A 24,518-nucleotide genomic window follows, 5' to 3' on the forward strand; every position below is an offset into this window, starting at 1 on the left:
TTTAGAGATAATATTTTTATGAATGGTTTTGTGATTGCAGTTCCAAGAACAACCAATGAGAATATTTTTTCTTAATCTCTCATCTCTAGGTGTATTCTTTCTATTATATATAGGCAACTGTTGAAATCTACAGGAAAACAAAAAGTTGCAAACATGCTTTATTTGTTCTTCATTCTAGAGGCTGTAATATGAAACCCAGATGTTTTACTTTTGCTAGTGTACTCCGCTTTCTTTCCATAAAAACTTGCTTAGAGAGTAAGGTGCTATAAAAGTGTGATTCAGATTTGTTTTCTAAAAGTAAATAAGCAATAGTATATAAAAAGCAATGAAGCATGACTAGAAAATGCTGCCCATGTATAAATACCAAGGAAGCAAAGGAGACAGGTCTAGATTTCTTCATGGTGCCCAGTGACAGAACAAGTGGCAATCGACATAAACTGAAACACAGGAAATTCCCTTCAAACATACCAATTAAAGTACAGAAGTAAACTCTATATATGTTTATTTCTTATTTTAAAAATGAAACTTTCTTTGATGAAATTTTTAACCAGTGAACTGTTTTGTGACAATTTCATCTCTTTTTAGACACTTTCTAAACTCATTCAAAGTATCCAGATGTTACAGTGATGAAGACCATCGAAAAATCTAGACATTTAGAGGCATGGAAAGTTCTTCTGTCTAGCTCTGGCCTGGTTAAAAGGGAGCTTGCTCGTGCTGATGTATTTTAAATTAATGAATGCCCTCAATTTCCTAAATTAATGACAATATTAATGCTAAGGTTTCCCTGGAATTTTGACAAGAAAAATAATAATTGGGAAAGTATAAAAAGCACAGAAATGTATTTTTTAAATTGTTTTTGAAGAAACACATGAATTAGTGTCATGACTATGAAAATTCCAAGAGAAAAGCTTCTTGGGATACCATAGCATTTTCAGTCTTGTAAAATAAAGGACATTTATATATCTGAGAAAAATGTTAAGCTGCAAAATACAGCGAAAAAGATATTTTATGTTCCAATATCATTGCTACAAAGCAGTGAAGGCCAAGATGAACATATGTTCAGGAATAATTTGCAGTCCGACTTCAGACATCAAGTTTGGACAGGTGACTTTCCTTCTTTTGTAATAGTTGAGAGGATAGCAAATAATTGAGGGTGAGACATTCTTTAGAGAATACTTCTTCATCCATCCTTTAAAAAAAAATATATATCACCCCCCCAAATCCTTCAGTTAAAGTGATTTGATCTTTATTTGAAATGGGTAATTATTTTTAATGAGTTTCAGAAGCTCTTGATAATAGTTATGTGTGCTTGTTAAGTTATGCCTCAGCACTTGCCTGAATTTTCCATACATAGTTTGCAGCTTAATTTGAAATGGAGAATAGCAGTGGAAGTCACAAAGACCTTTGCTTGGCTCAATGGCAAAATGAAATTCATTGAGTCTGAAAATAAGATTTCATAAAAAGACAAATGTGATAGAAACAATCAACTGGATTAAGTTTCTTAGCTATCATCTTTAGCAAGACCAAAGAGAACATTTGGATACAGTTGAATATTAGATGAAAAATAAGCAAAGCTAGTAACAACTTTAATGTTTTATTTTCTAGAGATTAGAAGATAAATTATGGAGATAATTTGGCATCTTACTCATGTTTCCCCCTAAACATGGACTAAAATATTCATAAGTGTCTCACAGAGAGTTTTAAAATTACCATGTAAATGCTTTTTAGGTACCAGGGCCAGAATTAATGCAAACAATACCTTTTTCTTTTCACTGTGATGTGAATGTGCCACACAGACCTTTGAACTTCAGTGCAAAAATAACATGCTTGAACTGTTGTTCTTCTTGCATAACTTTAAAAATAATATTTTCTGTGATCCAGTGTATGTGTTCCGTAAAGTGTTTGTTGCTTTGAATCAGTTGCTTGTTTATTTCATAAAAGTGAAGAACCACTGAATGTTAACATTCTTAAGAAAAATGAAACATTCTAAGGTAAGTAATGCTTAATAATTAATTAATAAAACACTATCCATATCAATGTGCCTAGAATTATAAAGGAAGATATTGCATTGAGAATTCAGATGTGTGTTGGTTGGGGGAGAGCAGAAAATTTCAAAGTGTATTCAACAGCAGAAAAATGGTTTTGTGCCCTCATTACTGGAATCTTTTAACAAGGAAATGTATGATTTGCGTACCTTCATTGTCTCTGTATATACACAGAATTACATTTTTATCATTTTACTGCTGTAGTGATAGGAAAAATAATATTAAACACTATAATAGCTAATTAAAGTATCAGATAAATAAATAGATAAATATATTTAATTTTTGTATTTTTAAAGCAATATATTAATATGGTTTTTTTATCTTCCTTTTTTGTTATCTTTTTTTTGGTTGGTTTATTTTGGTTTGGTTTTGTTTTATGTGTTCTGATTTTTTTTCTTTCTCATTCTGTCTTCCTTTATTTTGGCATTGGTGCACCTTGTTTTTTCTCCGTCATGTTTGGTCAGTGGTTTTTGGCCAGTTTGTATTTTTCCAGACATCACTTCATGATGTAGTTGAAGTATATGATGGTCCAACTCTGCAGTCATCTTTGTTATCCTCTCTCTCAGGATCACATTCAGGTATCCTTTAACAGAACTGTCGTTAAACTGGTATTTATATTTTTTATGAACTTAGATAGCACAGTCAGAAAAAAAAAAGAAAAAAAAGTCATATTTTCTTATATTAAATTCAGGCAAATGTATGAAATCAGGATTTTAAACTAAAAGCCTAATCACTCAAAATTTTTCATATTAATCAATAAAATTAAGTAAAATTGAATCTTTTTTTTTTTTAGATTATTTTCTTCTAATATTTAGCTATTATAGTGAGTGTCTGGAGCTTCTTATTCTGTGGCTTTATGACTTCTATCTACTGAGCAATCTGAAATGGAAGTTGTTTACTTAAAAGGGAAAACAGCATGTATTTCTAGTAAAGTATAGATTATGCACATTTTGACTCCATTAAAAGAGGTATGGGGTTTGAGTTCTTTTTAGTAAAAGAAAAAAGCAACAGATATTCCTAAGAACTGAGATGAATTTTAGTTCCCCTTTTCTACACCACCGTAATACTGCCGACATAAAATATTGAAATAGCAAGTATCTTGCAAAGTTTATTGAAGAAGAACAGGGGTTTGGGAATCTTATTTCTAGCTGGAAAGATGTTGACAGATATTTTGAATGGGTTTTTTTAGTAAAAAATGGTTATGATAGCTTTGTATTTGCTTTGTTTGAGTAGGTGAATCCCTTCCGTTGAGCTCAGGTAACCAGATCACTGTTAGATTTACTTCAGTTGGACCAATAACAGCTAAAGGATTTCATTTTGTTTATCAAGGTAAGACAACTTGGAAAAAAATGTACATTTATTCTTTTCATCACAGATTGTAAATCACCAGACAAGAACAGATTGCGAATGTAGAGGAAAGTATTAGCCTGTTAACAATATAAGAAATTTTACCATTTCTGCATCTTTTGAAAAAAGTTTAAAACCGTTATTTTATCTAGATTTCAGATCTGGATTTCAAAGCTTAAATTAAATATTTAAGAAGTATAAGAGAGGTTGTAAATTTAAGAAAAGTTATACAAAGCAGCTGTTTGTGTTTGTTAATCTGTTTGACTAATGTTAGATCTATCTGGCTGCTCAAACTGGTTAATATCTCAATTTAAATATGAGTAACTGTAAGTGTTATTACCTATGGGTGAATCAGTGACCTTACTTTTATTATATTAAGACATTTATCTTGGTTTACATTATTTTCCTTTTTATAGGTCAAACACAGAAATGGTTATGTATCAATACTTGCTACTGTAATTCATTCTTTCATGAAATTTAAATTCTGATCTAACAGTCAGAATACACATTTAGAAATCCACAGGAATAAAAGTACATATCTATCTGACACAGAATGTTATTTTAAAAGCATGTATTAGCTCATTATTTCATAGTCATATTTCTTTTCAGTGTAATTTTAGGAAGGTTTCAGTGTCGATTTTATGCATTGTTTTTTATCTTGACAAGGATATCTGTGCAATACTTTTCTAAATAGTAACTCAGACATCAAAAGCATGTAATCTATATTGTGAAGATTCATTTGGGGATTATGAAAATATTCTGGCAAATAACTGAAACCTACTTCCAGTAATTTTGAATATTTGGGGTTCAAAAACTGTCTTCCTTCATCAAAATAGAAATTAAGAATCTACAACTGTTTGTACATTTGCAGCTGTTCCAAGGACAAGTGCAACACAGTGTAGCTCTGTGCCTGAACCGAGATTTGGAAAAAGAATTGGAAATGAATTTGCCGTTGGGTCATTGGTTCTTTTTGAGTGCAATCCAGGATATATCCTCCATGGATCAACAGCAATTAGATGTGATACAGTACCAAACGCATTGGCACAATGGAATGATTCACTCCCTACATGTGTTGGTGAGTTCTTAAGGCTTTTAAAAATGCTTACAAAGTTGTACACCATTCTGTCTGGCTGGATGTGTTCCTTCTTTGTCATTTTACAATACTTTATTCTTGCTTACTTTTACTCATTTCATTCAAGGTTAAGATTTTATTCCCCTTTCTGTTCTAACCTTGCTGTGACACTTCAAGAGTTTCATGAACATACTCTTCAGCTATAAATTTTATGTTAGCTTATTTTACATTAATCAGTGGTGGTCCCTGGCTGTTCCTTAATCAAGACTCAGAAATATCAGTTTGTGCCCTGACTGCATACGAAACTAAAATACTCTCACCTTATGGATCTCAAACAGAATCACAGAATCGACTGGGTTGGAAAAGACCTCAGAGATCATCGACAAACAAGTTATTGCAAGCTATTAGAAAGAACATGCTTTATTAAAGGTTTAGAAATAGTTACACTAATGTTTCATTGCTTGCCAGAAATAAGGCGGTAATTTTTCTGATCAGAAAATATACTATGTCTGGTTCTAGTCATACAAGATTAAATTCTCAAAATTAAATTCTTAAAATAAAGTGCATTCATTTATATTTACAAAGCTGATTTGCACTCATTGGAAATCTCGTCGTTAAGCTGAAAAGCCTGACAGTAAAAAGATAAAATTCGAATGGTACATTTTTCTATAGGTTTCTGTCAAGGGTAAATATTACACATTTATGTATTAAGTTTTATTAGTTTGGCATAGTTTCTTATACAGAAAAAAATAGAAATGAATTAAAATTGGTTATCATTTACATAGAGGTTTTTGCAATGCCATCAAACTTTTCCACTTGCAACATCTGTTGCAGTACTGACTGCATTATACATTAATTTTCTGTAAATTAATTACATTAAAAATTATTCATTTTGAGGGTGAAGACATCTGAAAAACTCCATTCCCAACCAACATAATAAATATATACATGAATTAAAGTTACTTTACTTTTCTTTACAGAAAACAGATTTTTTAATAAAAATTATCCTAATAGATTAAGATTGTCCGTTACAGAAAACAGATTAAGATATTGACTCCAGCATTAAGAAGTACATAAGCGGGATTTTAGATAAGTGGAAGAAAGGAAAAGAGAGAACAATTTTTTATTAGGTGGATTTTAAATCTTCTGTGCTAATCAGTTGATGGTGCGCAGTAGATTCTGTGTGGTTTTCAGTAAAATAAAATATTTTCTCCAAAATACTGAAGACTTGATAGGTGTCAAGACTAAGTACCACTGGGGTAATGTTAATAAAATATAATTAAGAAGCTATTATACTCAAATAATGTATACCTAGACTGTTTCAGGGGCAGGATTAGAATCAAAATGTATATATCAATAGGAAGCTGATATACATAGCTATATTTCATTTATTCTCAGTGATTACAGTTTGATCAGTAGAACTATGCTGTTTAGCCACTTGAAATGTATTCCCTTTATTTTTCAGATATAACAATCTAACAAAGTGTTGAAATAATTGTTTTGGCCATTGATCACAATATATTATTGATATTTTAATACATAATTTGGTCTATGTAAGAGAAAGATACCTGTCTCTAGGCAAGTTGAACTGAGAAAGGGTTACAGGCCACATTCTATGTGAAAAACACTGTGCCAATAAAGGTGACAAAATATGTATGAGATGAAAATTGCATTGAACTAAATCAGTTTAATAATTGAAGTAGTAAACATGACCATATTTGACCATATTAAGCTGCCTTAACTGTAGTGAATGCTTGAATATTTTCTTACATATACTAGACTTCAATCATTGTCTGTTCATCCTTGTATGAGTAATTATTTAAACACTTTAAGTAACACTGACTTTTAGTTTATCCATGTAGTTCCCAAGAGATTTCATCAATTATATGCCACATGAAAAGTTGCTGCAGTATTCATTATTAAGTTATATTCTCATATCTATTTTCTAAATCCTCACCTTTTTTTTTGTTCAGAATTCAGTAGTGTTGCATAGAAGTGATACATTGACTTGTAATGGTCTTGATAAACCATTTCACCTATCTTTTCAGTCAACTACTTAAATATCAACAGAATGTCTGTATCTAGATTAAGCTGTATTATTCCTTGTCACTCTAATGATCTAGACAAGATACATTCAAGTTGAACATTCAGAAGGGACACAGTTGTATTAGTCCATGAGCAGGGATATGACAATTGGAGTCTTGTGAGCATTTAGCAATTTCTTTACTAATGTGACAGAATTCTGTTCTGTAATGGGGTAACTCACACAAGCAAATAGAACAGTCAAGGAGTTGAGACCGGTGCCGTTAATTATCTAGACAACAACAAAGTAGCAATATTAAGAAAGAAGGTATCTTTTTATGACATATTTTAATCTTTTACACTAATACAACACCTAACTGTTCAAATTTCATTCTTAACCCCTAAAAATAATGTTTTCGTAAGATTACTAAGAGACAATTAAAGGGATTTCACTTTGTTAAATGTCAAAAAATAAGGGTAACATGAGTGTGTTTCTGTCAGGTAGAAAACTGGAATAATTCTACTTTTCCTTTATTCATTTTGGGTCATTTAAAGGAAGGGTTTTGAGATACAAGATTTTATTTTCCTGAGGCAAAAATAAATTTTTTAATATAGCATAAATTTCCAAAGTTTTCAGCCATGGTATGCTGAATATTGTGTAAGCTTTTATTGTAACTTTTCTCACTTCTGAAGTCTCATACGTCTTTCCTTGCCTTATGCACTTCCTTTCAGTGCCCTGTGGTGGAATTTTAACAAAGCGCAAAGGGACCATTTTGTCTCCTGGTTACCCTGAGCCTTATGACAACAATTTGAATTGTGTGTGGAAGATCACAGTACCAGAGGGAGCTGGGATTCAAGTAAGTATCCTTGCTATTTGCTTGCTGTAATCATATTTAAAATTGTCTTTCCTGATGCAAGAGCATGAAAAGATAATTTATTCATACATTTTTCTATCTCGCTAATGGTTGTCACAATGGAATTTATTCCACATTCATGCAGTTGTTAAAAGTAATAAAATTTACGAAAATATTGAAAGGTACACTTGTAACTTTTGATTTAGAAGAAAAATCAGAGATACTTAAAATGTGTTATTTCAATAAGTCAGTGAGTCTTTGTAAGCCAGAGGAAACAGAGACGCTTTCCTGTGATTTTTTTTTTTTTCCCCTCTTAAAATAAACAAGTCTTCTGTAACAGAGTGAAATTAAATGGGTTGGTTCCATGGACAAGTTATATATGTTTTCCTAGAAACTCTGTTATGGAAGTTCATTGTGATATAAAGATGCTTCAGAATGTTTCAACATGAGGTGGGAGTTGGTCCTTTAAAATATTGTCTGAATTGTCATTTATTAAGGTTAAGAACTTAATGGAACACATAGTAGAAAAGTAACCATTAACCTAAGTCATGCTTATCTCACACTTTAGAGCTCACTGAAGAAAGTGTCAGAAATCTCGTTATTGGAAATGCAGTTGAGTTTAATAAATGAGGACTTTTAAGCTGATCAAACATATAGCAAAATACGTATCAAGGAACCATGGTACCAAGTTTTCTAGGTCTACTCTTGGTTCAAAATATAACTGCTCTAGAAAAAGAATAAAAAAAGAGTTCAGTTTCTCTAGGTAATTATTTGATAATAAGAAACAGGAAAACCATTGTGGACAGTTTTTTAAAATTATTCTACTGTGTCAACAAAAGTTTTTAAAGTAATATGAGTTTATACTTTGCAAATTTATAAGCACTGAGATAAATTTCTTTTTTTGTTTGTTTTCAATAATTAAAATACATAAGAAAAATATAAAAACTATGAAAGAACACAAAAGTAATCTCATATATGACCTAAGACCATACACAATAACATTTATTATTTCAATTTTCAAAGCTGCTAATGTCCATTAACAATAATATTTTATAATTTAAATCAGTTTTGAGATTGATTTTGGGGAACACTACTTGATTTAAACAGTTGACAAAGTTAGGATTTCTTATACAATCATTAATCTAAGTTAAATAGTTAGGGGACAGTTCAGAGGACTTAAATTAGGCCTTCTTTGGTGTCCTGCCTTAGACAGTCACTGTTGCTTTTTCGGAAGCGCTTAGCTCTTATCATTGACTGCATTAAGTGATTAAATTACTAACTTTTATTTCAAGTTTTGTGTTTAATCTGCATGATATTGTCTTGCTCCAGAGTGATAATAAAAAGATATATTTACTGTTCGCTTTTTTTTTTACTAGCTCTTCTGGATTTTCTGGTTAAGATAGTGAATACTTTCTATTTTCAGCTACTAATAGGTGATTAATTTATACTTGTATAAATGTAATGTAATGACAGCAGGGCAGTCTCATAGGCATACCTGTATGACTGTAATTAGACCTGTAGGATGTTTAATTGTCAATGAAGCAGGACAATGATGAAGTGTGGTATTCATGTCTGATCCTCTGATTCGTATTTGACTTTCAGGGCTAGATCTGAGGAAGATAAAGTCCATTATATAGTAAATTGAACACAGTTAATGCGTGATCAGTAAGACAGAGTATACACCAAAAGTCATAATACCATTTTTACAGTTTTATTTTTCACACCTGAGCTTAGCGTTATATCTACTAATGACATAAAAAATGGCATCAGAATTTTTTTCCTTTTTTTTGACTTCATAGGAAATAAATAACGGAATATACATATATAAATATGGAATTTTTACTGTGAATATCAGCTACTTGAGGCAACATTTGAAAATTTATTTAATCCAACCTGAGAATGCATGTCAAAGTAAATATCCAAGATACTGTGGAAGCTAATGTTTTTGTGTTTATGTGAATGCATAAAATATCTGGACATTTTTCCTGACCAATATTTATTCTTTCAAAGTAACAAAGACACTTCACCAGCTTTAAAGGAGAGGAAGATAGTTAATCACCAATGCATATTCCTCTGTGAAATGTGTAGATGGAATTTTAGACTATTTAGGTAGAACAACCATCAATGTGTATGATTTCATTGTGGATTTTGTTGAAATAGTGTGATCAGTTGCAGATGCTAAGCTGTCTTGTATCAAACAAAACAGCAGACATTTAAAAGTAGATTTAGGTAAATATGAAGTGTGCACCCAAAGCCTGCCTTCAGGCACCTCACCTAAATGCTTTATATCAGGAAATTAATCTACCATGGTTCCTTATAATGTCAGGGCAGAAAGGACCCTCAAGTAGATAACTTAAAACATCTAATATAGACTCTGGTTCTGAATCCCTGCCTAAAGGTATATCTGTCTGTTTATTGACTACATGGGGAGGTCGGAGCAACTAGAATCAGTTGCACTAAAATAGATATTTTAAATTATGTGGTTTATGATGAATATAAAAACTGTAGTCAGCAGCAATCTGGCCCTGAAAACACATTAAAAAAACCCAGATAATTTGAAATTTGTTCTGAAGTTTTCCTAGATATCTGCACTTCCAATCCTGTATGTCTTCAGAAATACTCCTGACAGAGACTGCACCCATAAGTTTCACCTAAATCTCTTCTGAACCAAAAGTAAGCAGTTAGATCTTGCAGTCTTCTAACAGACCAGAAACAGTGGGCCTCCTCTAACTATCTAAAACATGCTAACAGTCATGGCATCTCCGTTGCTTCACTTAAAAAAAAAAAAAAAAAAAAAGATTTTAAAAAAATCCCCTTTGGCTGTAGTACGTGCTCACTTCCTACAAAAAAAAAATAGTGTTTAAGGTCTCCAACCAAGAAATTGTAGTGAAACTAAATATTCCTTTCACCTAGAAGAAAGTCCAAGTAATATATTTCACCTAGAAAAATAACTTCTTCCCTAGTTGTACTGGAACCAGTGTGTATTTCTTCTACTGAAGGTATTCCATTTTGGAAAAAATCAAAGGAAGAATAGTGGAGACAGAAGAACAGTAAACGAAGCATGATTCTATAACTTGGTGACTAAGGTACCCCTTTTTGAGGGTGTTAGGGATTTTATCCATGCTTCTGTCACTCTTTATATGCTTTTCATTAAACAGATGTGTCACTAAAAAAAAGTCAGACCCTGCCCCCCTTAAAACAGGAACAGGAACCTGGCATTTCTTTACTCCATGTGGAGTACTTCACTATATGAAAACAGATATATCCTCCCTCTTGCAGTCTATCTGCTTACAACTTTGCATCTCCTTATGAGTGGAAGAATGTTGTCACCTCTGGGGTCAGTACTGGGGCCTGTATTATTTGATATATTCACCAATGATTTGGACGAGGGAATAGAGTGTACTATCAACAAGTTTGCTGATGACACCGAGATGGGAGGAGTGGCTGACATGCCAGAAGGCTGTGCTACTATCCAGCGAGACCTGGACAGGCTGGAGAGTTGAGCGGGGAAAAATTTAATGAAATATAACAAGGGAAAGTGTAGAGTCTTGCATCTAGGTAGGAACAACTCCAGGTTCCAGTATAAACTGGGGAATGACCTACTAGAGAGCAGCGTAGGGGAAAGGGACCTGGGGGTCTGGGTGGACAACAGGATGACCATGAGCCAGCACTGTGCCCTTGTGGCCAGGAAGGCCAATGGCATCCTGGGGTGTATTAGAAGGGGAGTGGTTAGTAGGCCGAGAGAGGTTCTCCTTCCCCTCTACTCTGCCCTGGTGAGACCACACTTGGAATATTGTCATCCAGTTCTGGGCCCTTCAGTTCAAGAAGGACAAGGAACTGCTGGAGAGAGACCAGTGCATGGCAACAAAGATAATGGAGTGGAGCATCTCCCTTATGAGGAAAGGCTGAGAGAGCTGGGTCTATTTAGCTTGGAGGAGACTGAGGAGTGACCTCATTAATGTTTATAAATATATAAAGGGTGAGTGTCATGAGGATAGAGCCAGGCTCTTCTTGGTGACAACCAATGGTAGGACAAGGGCTAATGGGTTCAAACTGAAACACAGGAGGTTCCACTTAAATTTGAGAAGAAATTTCTCAGTAAGGGTAACAGAACACTGGAATACGTTGCCCAGGGGGGTTGTGGAGTCTCCTACTCCAGAGACATTCAAAACGCACCTGGATGCCTTCCTGTGTAACTTCATCTAAGTGTTCCTGCTCTGGCAGAAGGATTGGACTAGATGATTTTTTGAGGTCCCTTCCAATCCCTAACATTCTGTAATTCTGTGTGATTCTGTGAAATGAAGTGAATTTTTGTCTTTGGCTCGTAGCATGGTAGTGGCTGCTCCTGCTCAGGAGATGTGCCCATATTGAAGGTTGCTGAATACAGGAGGTTGCTCTTACCTGGAGGCAGAATTGAACGTGGCAAGATATAAGCAGCAAGGTGTATTGCTGTGGGACTGTTTTTAGCCCTGGATAAGTGAGAGAGAATCACAAAGAAACTGCAGTAATTGATGATACTGTGTTTAGTCTTCCCCTCAATGTCATGCAAATAAGGGAATCATATTCTATACCCAGTCGATTTTACTGGTTGTGTAACTCTTGTCAGGGGTAATGTGTGGTTGTCACTAAAGGTCACAGGATTTAGAACTCTGTTTGGCAATTAAATATAAAAAAAATTGCGATGCGATTTTGTTCACTTAAGATGATTTTCCATTTGCTTTGACAGTGAGAGCAAGTCACAACTTTTAATGATTGAAAGCAACAGAGGCTACAATTTACAGTCATCTTTGTGCTTGAATACATAGGGGAAGAAGTTTATATCCTTTACCTCACGTTTTTGTTCATAGGTGCAAGTGGTGAGTTTTGCCACAGAACACAACTGGGATTCCTTAGACTTTTATGATGGTGCTGACAACAATGCTCCAAGGCTTGGAAGTTACTCAGGTGACTGAGAAGATTTTATAATAAATGTTTCACATATCCAACCCTTTATTGTAAACACACAGCTCTTTCTAGTTCTTTCATGTGTGTGTGTGTGCGCACATGTGTGTGTTTCTCCTATAATTAACAATAGGTAGTGTTCTTTCAGTTTCAATCAGCCATCTTTTAGCACACTTTCATAAAGCTGAATACTTGAAAATGTTAGAAATGAAATAACATTCAGAGGGTCCCAAAGCAGACATCTGTTAATCTTATTGTTTGTCCACTCTTATAGCAGGGTCCAGAAAAGCAGACCTCTAAAAGACATGCTTCTTGAAATTGTGCATGACTAAAGGATGCATTTTTTATCTTTATTTTAGATAAACAAGACAGTTCTGTTTGCCTTGCTTTTTCTTGTTTTCTTTTATTTTACTTCATTCTTGTGTACAGAATGTGTTCACAGACAATAAGATAGTTGTCTTGTATTTTGCTGAAACACAAATAAATAATCAATCACATTTCTAAGAATAGCCCTAAAATATATGTTGAGAGCTGCTAGATATATTTGACTGTTATATTTAAAATTATTTCAGTCACAGGATTTGCTCGTGCTTTCATTTTGTGGATAAACTTGTATAACATAAACTTGTAAAATATAAATGTATATCAGACCTTGCTTCTCTGAGTGCCTACAGCTCACATCTCTGATATTGTGGCTCACCAAAAATGTAATAAAAATTTTATAGGGGCAGATATAATATTTGACAGCATTCATGATGACAAACTATGGTGTAATTGGTTATGTGACCTCCCTATCTCCCCCTTCCATCCTCTCTCCTCCCTTTCCTCCTTTTTCTTTTTCTCTTTCTTTCTTTTTATATACACATGCACATCTAGGTATTTAGTTCAGTTTCTGTGCATTTCAAAAATATTTTAATTTCTCTTTTCAGGAACAACCATACCTCCACTTCTCAACAGCACATCAAATAATCTGTACCTAAATTTTCAGTCTGATATCAGTGTTTCAGCTGCTGGATTTCATCTTGAGTACACAGGTAAAGCAGAAATGTTCAATTAATTAAGAGCTCTTGCTGGTGCTAGACATCAGATCTACCTAAACCATATGAAAGGGGTATTCAGTCCTATTGCATATAATGATATACATATCACCATGTCAAAGGCATTGGTAAAATCCTCACTCAATTCTAAGTGAAAAAAAAAACAAGCCAAAATTGTGTACTATAAGGACTGGGAAGTTTAGTTCGTCTTGCTTTCACATTTAGTTTGGTTTTGCCCTTTGAAAACCTTTTCTGAGCATACAGCAGCCAGGAGTAAATGCAGACATGCTCATGGGACGATCCAAATGCCAAGACTGGTATTTATATTGTTGCTGCAAGCAAAATCAGCTTCTTGATTTAGGGGATTTCAATTGAAACTCTTTGTCAATTAAAAATAATTACTGATTCTGATATTGAAGAAAAACATTAACACAAAAAACCACTTAGGAAAAACTCACCTGCAGGTGAGTGACGCCTCCCCACACACAGACTTTTTTATTCTTGCCAACACTACACTCTGTCCCTTTGGTGAGGCAAGGGTAGTGCAGCAGATTGGATCAGTGTCCTGTGGTTCCGATGGTCCCGTTAGGGTCCCACCTCTCAGTGCTGGTTTAGGTGGACACTTGGACTCCAAGTCTTGCTCAGCCATCTGCTTTGGTTGCATTCTCTGCTCAGTCATGTCCTTCTCTCTATCATCCTTCTGCGAGGTCTCTTTTCTCCTCTTGTTCTGGCCTTGTTCCTTCTCTTGGTGCTTACTGCTGTTTCTTAAATATGTTTTCAGAGATGCACATAATATATATACTATATAGTATGTATTTTATATGTATGTGTCGGACGAAAAAATTAGTCACCCTCAACAAAAATGAGAAAACAAACTGAAAATAGTAGCTAAGCTTCTTAACAAACTGACAAATGCTCAGAGGTTGGTGAGAACACAGCAGAATTATTTTAAATGGTTTTATTATTGCTGAGTACCTCACCGGCAGAAAAGGCTATAATTATAAACATACTTTCTGTCTGAATGAGATCGCATTAGTTGACTGACAGGAATTCTGGCAATCACTAACAATTGCTGTGCAGTTCCCTCTGCTCATACTGGTTCTGGTGTCTGATTTGCATAATTGTGTCACAGTTATTTCTTGTCAGTTTTACAGTATGCAAATCCCATGCGCTGGTTGTCTGATTAGCCAGTCAGAGAACACGGCCTTGCAAAATTGCTGCCTGATCACTTGTCTATAACTAAGCATTAATTATAGGTTGGAATTATCCTGCCATTTCCTTGAAATGCAGATACTCTCTCAGCTGCTTAAAATTTCAGAGCGGAAAACATTGCAGGGAGGTATGAAAACAAAATAAAATGAGACCGAATCCAGTGAAAGTGAAAATTCATCTGTGTATTCCTACATGTTCAAATAACTGAAATGTGTAGTGTATTGCTGGTATACAACTTTCACCTCTGTAATAAAGAATTCACAGTATATAATTTAAAGTATTGGTCCATGCCAAGAACAAAAGCTGTATATGAGTGCATGGATTTATACAAGGGAGTATGTGTGAATCTGTACATATGCAATATATTTTCTGTCTGAGTGTATAAACCTGTAGTATATGCCAAAAATTTGTTATTCAGGAAAAAGTAGTGATATCCCTCTGTAGATACCCAACTAATTAGTAGCTCAGTGAAACACTCTACTTTACAAGATTAATTTAATTAACTTTTCACGTGCTGGTAATAGAAATATGTAATAAAAACATCATATAAACTTCAGGATGGAGGTAAGAAATTGCAAAACACTGTCTAAACCTTTAATCTTCATTGAAAACAAATATAAGCTTTAAGGGCAAAAATTTTGTTACAAGTAAAGAATTGTGACTGAAGAGCAGGCACATCACAAGAGCCAGAGACCACAAATGCATTTGCAAAGAGCAAGTTTTATTTCAGTTACTTCTACTGGGGGATCTCCGAAGTAGCACCTAAGCTCCCATGTAGAGGTAACACAAGTGGGGATGCAGGTGTAGCAGCAGTTCAGCTCTAATAAGAAGATCACTGAGCCTGCTGAGCTCACCTGTATTTCAAGGCTTCAGGCATGCACAGCCTCCCACTCTTTCTCACAAGAAAGCAGAAATCTCAGACATAGTGATAAGGGTCTAGAGTTTCTCACAGGTCTATGTTATCTAACACAGAGCTTCTACTCATCAAACATACAAGGTCAGTAAAACAATTAGTGTGATGTACCTGCTTTTTCTACAGAGAACTGCAAGTCACTTGAGCATATTTACATGCAACCAACTTCCTCGCCAATCTTCAACTATATTCCCATACAACTATGATAACTGTTGAATTAAGATTTTCTGTAATACATTATATATGCTCTAAAATATACATAAATCATTGTGCATGTGTGAGAGTTCTTGAAATAAAATCTATGGTATTCAAGGTACAGAACAGGACTAAGTGACCATAATAGCTCCATAAAATCTGTAGAATACACAATCTATGAATTGAAATTTAAAATAGAGGTACATTGTAACTAAATTCCTACACTGCAACTTACAAAATAATGAAATTATTTTGTAGCATAAATGTGGAAAAATGTAAAGCACTAGGCCTCCCTGTTTGTTTACCACCCTCTGGCTCACACCACAGAACTAAAGCATAATTTCAGAGCATGCATTCTCGATTCCTGTTGTGCAAAACTAAATAGGAGTGTGTACTTCAATGTTTCTGATAATGCCTTCATCCACTCAAATACAATAAGCCTATGGCACCATACTAACTAAAGCTAATGATAATAAAACCCTGTAGTTTATCACTTAGTATGGATCTTGAGACCTAAGCAACAGCTGTTTCAGTCTGTAGATCCCTGACTATTATTCTCTGCTACTCACTGAGAAACACAGAGTCTCTATTATCTGTGGACTGGAGGAAGGTCTTATGATTTTTTTTTTCATTTATATCTTAATTTTTTTATCAAGAAGAGACTATGGAAAGTTCTGCGTTGGGCTGAATCAAGAGATTAAGCTAAGGGACAGTAGTTTCTCATCATCACTAGGAAGGAAAACAACAGAAACTGTATCTTGTTTATCTTCTGGACTTTTGTCTCTTGCAGTTTTCTGCAAGGGAGAGACAGTAATTTTTGTCAGAATTCTAGGACTCACAACACTGCTACATTTCTACTGAAATTTCTCCAGAGATGCACTGTTTAGAAGAGAGCTCACTCTACTCAGTTGTCCTGGTCATCTCTGACTCTCAGACAAACTTGCAGCTCTAAAAGTTGTGATTATGTTTCTAGATACAGTAAATAGAAAGCAATGGCAACATCTCAATGTCAGTGTTTCATACGTTTATTGCATTGCACTGACTATACTGACAGAGGTCATTATGAGGAGTCAGCTATATTTAAGCCTTAGTATCACTGAATATCACATCAGAGTTAAGTATTTATACAAATAAATTTTCATGAGTTAGTCCTAAACATTTTTTGTTCAATATGTAATGTATCTTCCAAGTCTGTTTCATGTATTCTAGGAGACACAAGTCTGACGAGATGGGCACCCCTCTTACCACAATGACTGCTTTCTCATGTCAACAACATGTTTCTGGAAGAAGGTTTCATTCTGTTTCATTTCCAATATCTTTTCATCCTTTACCAATAGACTTTTCACAGTGGTCAGTCCGACTTATATTTTGAAGTCCTACAAAAATCCAAATGCACTTTTTTAGATAAAAATAAAACAAAAGTAAAGGAACTTTATTTGTTGAAGAAATATTTTTAAGACCAAGTCAATGATACTTTGACACAAGGAATTAAGTATTCATATTCCAAAACTGAATAGTGATCTTATTAATAATTTCTTTTCTAGTAAATTTCTCTTTTTTTTTTTCTGGTATATTTTTACTTCTTTTTTGAAGTCTTAAATTCTTATTATATTCATAACATGCATTTTGTGCATTCTAATAGATACCTTAAATGTTAACATACTACACAACAACCAAAGTATGTCAACAAAGAGCAGCACAGAATGGTTCGCTAATGTTTATATGTTAATGTAATTGTTAATGTTTAATTGTTATATGTTTTATATGTTTATATGTTAACATAATTGTTAATGTTTATATGGGTTTTTTTGCCACTATAAATCTTAATTTAGTCCTGATTTTCTCTAATTAAAGTTTTCCTTATTAGGTAACTGATTATGCTGTATAAGTAGTAGTAATATTCTTGGAGATTAGATGAGTCTTTCAGATTGCCTCATACAAAATTTCTATAATATACAATACCTATCTAAAATTAGTAAAAAATGTGGCATTCTGGTTTTCATTCTAAAATAAAATACCTAGAAATCTATTTATTTGAGTTGTCTATTGTATAATTCCAACAACATGAATACTATAACATTTCAATAAAATTACAGTAATAAAAAAAAAAAAAAAGGCTATTATGTTAAGACTTATGTAGTCCCAGTGTGCGTTATCCAAAATTTCATTGTTAGGTTTTTGTATTTAGAACCATAGGAGCTGATGGAGAAGAGCGAGACAGCATCTACTATCATCTTTCCATTTATATACACAATTCTTCCTATGTAAAAGTTAGAAGATACTGAAAGTGTTTTCAATAAATACCTATATAAAAATCTCTTTACTTTCTATCCATTGCTCATGAAAGTTTAAAAATCTAACACATCACACTGAGATAGTAGTATACTATGGCTCAAAGTACAAGTTATGAACCATCACTGACTCTGTCGATAATGAAGAGTATGGCAGTATTCCTACCTTTATGCAGTCCTAAAATTATATTCAGCCCTTTGAAGGCAACTGCGAGCTGAAAATTAGTATGACACTCCTGCAGTATGGTTTATGAACACATTTAAGATTTCACCTGAGTAAATATCATGACATTCTAGAGACGCAAGTTCTAAACTAGCCATTCAGCTGGGAAGGCAGCAACCTTCTTACATTTGCTGAAAGACATTGTAGATATTCAAGCAGTGTTTTTTTTCCAAGCGTTATTTTGTTAACTGAAGTGAGAGCACAATAGGCTGAATAACTGATCTGGTTTGAGCTGTTAAGATACATATTCTGAGAAAGGCATTTAAACAAACTTATTTCACTTTGTGTGGCCTGAGTATTCACATAGTTAGGTTTTGCATTTCAGCTGAAGGTTCAGTAATTGGAAGCTGATTACTACTAACTCTTAACTGTTCAAAATAGATTATAAGCCATCATTATAAGCCAAGTATTGCTGTTCTTTTCACATTTGTACTTTGTACGTGAGCTGGATCATGATCTAGATCTCTGAAATATAAAAAGTGGATCTAAGCCCATAAGCCATTTCCAAAATAGATTCTTTGATGTTCTTTTGGTTTGTAGTTGGAAAAGAGAAAATAAGGATTTTAAAGGTAAAACCCATATGTTATGTAGACATAGGTTGCAAAATACTTGTTTGCATCACTTTCTACATGTCAAATATGGGATCATTATGGGATGAATAAGTATGTGAATGATATATACAAAAGTATTACTGCCATAGACAGGGAACATTACATCTTCTTCTGTAAACCTGCAGAGGAGAGCCTTGAAATAAATACGAACTTTTTTCAAAGTAGCAATATTCCTTTCTATACAAAGTGATGCAAGCCAGTATTGTATATCATTGAAAATATCTTGTTGCTAAATTGTGTAAGCTCCTTAATACCAAAATATAAAATTAAAAAAAAAAAAACCAAAACCAACAACAGCAACAATAATAATGCGTATGCTTTATAAATTCCTTGGAAAGCTTTCAGCTTTCATATAGTATAAAAACACAGCATTTTAAGAGTCTTCAGGTAGTCATTTTTACTTAACGATCTTCTTACATGAAGTGATCAGTTGCAGTAGCAAGTTTTATATGGCAGAGGTTGATGATTTATTGAATTGGTGCCATTATTGAATTCCACAACATTTTCTGATTACTCTGTGTACTGATGTTTAGGTGCTTAAATGTCCTTGCTTCACAACTACTTGAGGTGTAACTCTTACAGTACACAAAGAGAGTAACTGAGCTGCTTATACCTAATGTTACACATATATTTATATTTGTAAATCTTCCTGGCTAGACACAACAAAGAATTTATTTACTTCTCTTTTTGATAACCATGAAAAAAGCATACAGTCTCTTTGCAAATTAACTTCTGTTATAATCAGAAATTTGAAATATTAGTGTTATAACTATAGATAATTAATTAATTAAAAATAGCAGATTAGGTGAAATTTGATGTAAATATTTACTGCGTGTATATGTGTGTGTACATGAATGGAAAAGTAAAGTCAGACGTGTGAAAAATTAGATGCAGTTGAGCAGTTATAGTTTGCATCGGTTTTCCTATGTTTTACACTTGATGTGGTATTGGAACAGGATCAGGTGCTGGGAAAAGAAAGGGGGCATGTTCCCAGTTTTAATTATGCAGACTATAATTAGGAATGAGGCTGGAGGTGGAAATGAATGAGTCTGAGCCAGGAAATTTATAGGAGACTTTTTGTTGAGACTGCAGATTGTTGGGAAGTGTTTGTTGCCACCCTGCTTATTTCTTTCCTTTTCTTTTACTCAGTAAAGGAGGTTTTTCTCCCTATATAACAGTTGTTCCAGAATAATATGGCACTTGCTTGTCCACAAACAAACTGCTGATACCCAAGAGCTTCCTAAACATATCAGTACACTGGGCCTATATGCAGTGTACACAGAAGTTCTATGTGGATCTAAAGACAGATTTTATGTTCCTTAGTATGTCTAAACTTCTCAATTTTTCACAGCTATAGGTTTGGACTCTTGTCCTGAACCACAGACCCCAAGCAGTGGGATCAAAATTGGAGATAGATACATGGTTGGAGATGTGGTGTCTTTCCAGTGTGATCAGGGTTATTCTCTTCAGGTGAGACAAGTTTCCAATTTCAAATGATCCCTTTTAGTTCTTTAACATGGTTATGTTTGAGTCTGTCAATATGAAATGAACACTAAATTCTTCAGGGGTTGTGAAGCTTGCAGGACTCGTAGTCTTTTCTGTCAAATATTAAATTCGCAACTATCTAAATATTCCATCAGAAGTGTGTGGCTCTGTGCTTCCTCTGCATTAGTGATTACAGATGTTATTTATTATTGATGGCTTCTTTAGTATGCATAGCTGAGGTCTGAAGTGTTGGCATATTAAGTTAAATTACTTGATGAGCAATTATCAATAGTTCTCTATGTACAGGAGGAAAAAGAAAGTAAATGAAGAACAGGAATAAGAACAAACAAAGTGAAAAGAAATATTATTTTTCTCAGTACATCAGATCGTGTCAGTTACTTTTGTTCAGTATTTTTTTGCATTTTTTTAATCCAAAAAGGTTTTCAAATATGGGAGGTTTTGTTGCCAAGAAAATTTGCTATGCTCCTGAATTAGCAAAAAGGTATAACCAAGGGCAATGAAGTGATTGTACATTGTGTCTAATTTTCCTCTTTGGGTTACTGAGCACATATAACCAGTAGAAATCTATCTGTCTTTGGGAAAGGTCTTGATAATATTTTCAAAAATTTGTACAGTTACACTGTAGAATCAAATCCAAAACTGAGTATTGTTTCCACTTGAGGCACTGACCAAAAGGACTAAGGTTTCAAATGTTAGGTAACTATTTTAAACTATGTTTTTTTCTCATGAGTGACTGCAGAGTCTGTAGTCTCCACCTTAGCTCTTTGAGAGAGTAAAAAGAGAAAAAGCAGTCACATTACCTATGCACAGTAAAAAGAAAGGGAGAAAATGCCTGCAGCCTTCTAACTTTTAAAGAATAACTGAAATATTCTGTGATTGCAACTCCGACAATAACTGCTGAAGTTTACTTCTTATGTTACCTGATTTTAGCCAGTCATTCTTAGGAGCAACCTGTCAATGATTTTTTTCTTCTTTGTTTTAGTTTCATACTTAAATACAAATATGTGAGAAGACAAGCCACAGTAAATGGCTGAAATAAAGAAAATGCAAAGAACATTGTAGCATAGAGTGTGCAAACATAGATGTAAAACCTCTTCCCTTCATATTGTTCTTCTGGCTATACAGTATGATTTTGTCACTTTATTTTTTTCTTCTAGCAATGAGTAAATATGTTTATTTTCACTTTGGAGAAAGTGTGTTTGTTTTTTCTTCTGAGAGAGAAAAATAATAGATTGCAGATTGATGAATCAATTATTCACAGTTACCCTGGGTGTTTTAGAGATGCTTGCTTCCCTCAAATGGTACAGGCTCTGAATTGATAAGGAGGTTTAACATGGAAAAACTAAGTTTTCTCTTTATATGAAGGTTGGACAAACACATTAAAAAGTACTAATTTCTTTCTAGTACGTTATCTTAAGGTGTATACTATATGGTTTTGCAAGATATCCCAGGTACAGTTTTCTCTGAAGATTTTTCATTTTTGTTTGCTGCCTCTGGAAGATAATTACAGTTACATGAGGCTTATGAACAAATCAGAGGGTCACTCTGGTGAGTCTTGGAACTTCTCTGTAACAGGTTGCCTTGAAATCATGACACCTCATGTATTGTAAAGGGAAACGTGTCATAAAGAGATACCTTAAATATCTCGGCTTTTGGCAACTTAAGAAAACTCTTTCAGGGGAGAGGGTAAGGAATGCATTTAGAATACATATGAATTTGAAATGTAAAGTCAGTACTCTATAGTGCATATAGTTAATACATTTTTATCATATTACACAGAGGATGCATATAAATACTATTGAAACATTACTCCAATTAAACCTTTAGTTTCTAGACCCTTAGTTTATAGCAAAGCTGATACAGAGTTCAGCTAGATAGAAACAATAGAAACAATATTAAGGACATAGACACAATTCTCTAGGGGACTAACAGTCTCATATTTAAGATTACAGTCTTCTCTGTTGTACTGAAGGCATGATGCAGTTCACAGTGTACAATATCAACATTATACCTTATAGTGTTTTACAAATTTTGATGGTGTTTTAAATCATAAATTATTTTTTGAGATGTTAATGATGTGCCATAATTTTTTTATTATATGAATTAACAAATATTGTGTCATTTCAGGGACATTCACATATCACCTGCATGCCTGGACCAGTAAGAAGATGGAATTATCCAATTCCAATATGTTTAGGTATGTTCAACTTATACTAAGTTTCTTAAATATGCCAAAACGAGAAAGCCACAGAACTCAAAAATAAGAGACGTGTAGAGGAAAGAATAGGAAGAACTTAATTAAAAGTGAAAATGATCAAATTAAAATGAAGGTTTTTAAACTATACTGCACATTCATTTTGGCAAAGCTTTTCTGAAATGTCCAGTCAGAAGAAGAAAGAACGAATTACGTTCTAGTCAGAATCTATCATCAATTCACTATCAGTGCTAAGACCTCCAAAGATCTTTGCAAACATAGTTAATATATTTATTAATCATTTTCACAGCAGAGTGATGGCTATTATAGAAAATGTTAAAATAGAAATAGCATTACTTTTTCATCTCTAATAAATTCAACATAAGGCATGTCTACCCAATTTCAAAAGACACATTACTTTTCAAATTAATCTATATACATTACCATATTAATATTGTTAGAAGCATCACTGGCAGCCTGCCAAAACCAAAATGAAACATCTGAAGTGCATTTAGATATATTCTCTTTATATGATGAATATATGTGAGGGATATAAAGCTCTATTTGTTTTCTCTTTCACTGAATAGAAATGCTTTTTGTTTGGGTTTCCCAACAGTGAAAGTTACCTGTTTTTATAATCTTGAATATATGAAAAGTAGGATGCTGCAGATCTCATTAAAGATTATGTACTTTGCTTTTCTTCAAGACAGATTACACATCCTCTTGAGATGCCTCACATAATCCTGTTCTTAATCCTATGAGGTATTAAAAAGATCCTATGAGGTACTGAGCTCCCTCATCTTAGAATTTATAAATATTCAACAAGATTCAGATATCTGCAGAATTTTTAAAGGAGTCAGTCTTCAGTTTTTGACATTATGAATTAACATATGTCTAGGAAGTCTGAAGACAGAGATGCTGTGCTGAAGTTAGAGATTTTCTTTTCAATTTTTTTTTCTTTCTTTTTTTTTTTTTTGCAAGTAATGTTTTTAACTGTGTTTCAAAGGATGTAGCAACTGTTAATGGGACAAAACCATTAAATAAAAGTTACTTTATTCAATGTCATGCCTAAAAAAAAAATAATAATAGCTCAAATATGGTTTTAGTACAAATTCTGGGAATATGTGTGCCTGTACATTTTCTAAGTCTGCTTATTTTAACTCATTTTTAGAACAGCAGGGTATAACTGCAGTTTTTAAAAGGCCTCCTGAAATATTTTAAGTACACAACCTTTTAAAAATGCAATATTGTATTATTCCGATGCTTCTTTGCAAACTATTGTGGAATTGTTTTAATGTTGCTATGCATTGTTGTGTGCTGCTTGGCTGTTCACAAGCGTGGTTCATCCAGATAGAATGTGGCATAAACATCTCTTTTTCAGGTGCATGTGTTCCCCACAATAGTTTCAGAGTAGATACATGTTTTTAAAGTACCTACTTGTAAATTACTTTGTTACAGATATTTAGTAGTAAAAGAAAGTTTCTGTATTTTCTGAAACAAAAAAACCTGTTTATTATTGTATTATTAATGTTGGAAGGATCTTCAGTGTTCTGGATTAATTCTTTAGCTCATTCTACCCCTCTGAAAAAAGTCTTTGCTTTCTTTATTTATTTACTTTTTTAACAGCACAATGTGGTGGTGGTATGTCAGACTTCAGTGGAGTGATCCTCAGCCCTGGCTTTCCCGGAAACTATCCTAGCAGTTTGGATTGTACATGGACAATAAAGCTACCTATTGGTTTTGGTATGTGATCTTTCATGGATTTTTTTTTTTTTTTTGAGGTTTTTATGGATTCAAAACAATGAAAATAGATTTTTAAATATTGTGAATATATATTCTGTAATATATATATACATTTTATATATACAAAATTCATTTAAAGAAATTATCAAAGCCTTAAAAGAAAGATATACTAAAATTTTCTGATAAAGACAAAATTATTTAATTAGAATTAAGCTCAATTTTCTGACTTAACGTGCTTGATTTCTCTTTGTGTGATCATAACCCCCCGCAAATAAACAGCAAAATCTTTATTCAAAGTTAGCCAATACAGTT

The 24,518-nt window shown here is 33.5% G+C and overlaps 1 protein-coding gene across 3 annotated transcripts in view; it reads left to right on the forward strand.

The window, feature by feature from the left end:
- CSMD3 (CUB and Sushi multiple domains 3) overlaps nucleotides 1–24,518 on the forward strand; it is a gene marked incomplete at its 5' end in the record, with an annotated part of 620,447 nt that overhangs the window by 499,887 nt on the left and 96,042 nt on the right. For 2 of the 3 annotated variants that reach the window (XM_080338547.1, XM_080338548.1), the window contains 9 exons: nucleotides 2,510–2,623; nucleotides 3,279–3,374; nucleotides 4,264–4,467; nucleotides 7,219–7,343; nucleotides 12,188–12,284; nucleotides 13,211–13,315; nucleotides 20,115–20,233; nucleotides 22,397–22,466; nucleotides 24,090–24,206. In XM_080338547.1, coding sequence (XP_080194673.1) covers nucleotides 2,510–2,623; nucleotides 3,279–3,374; nucleotides 4,264–4,467; nucleotides 7,219–7,343; nucleotides 12,188–12,284; nucleotides 13,211–13,315; nucleotides 20,115–20,233; nucleotides 22,397–22,466; nucleotides 24,090–24,206 — 1,047 coding nt within the window. The remainder of the gene's footprint in view (nucleotides 1–2,509; nucleotides 2,624–3,278; nucleotides 3,375–4,263; nucleotides 4,468–7,218; nucleotides 7,344–12,187; nucleotides 12,285–13,210; nucleotides 13,316–20,114; nucleotides 20,234–22,396; nucleotides 22,467–24,089; nucleotides 24,207–24,518) is intronic. The other variant, XM_080338549.1, reaches the window with a different exon arrangement.

This window comes from Nesoenas mayeri (assembly GCF_963082525.1).
Source record: "Nesoenas mayeri genome assembly, chromosome: 2".
Taxonomy (NCBI): Eukaryota; Metazoa; Chordata; class Aves; order Columbiformes; family Columbidae; genus Nesoenas; species Nesoenas mayeri.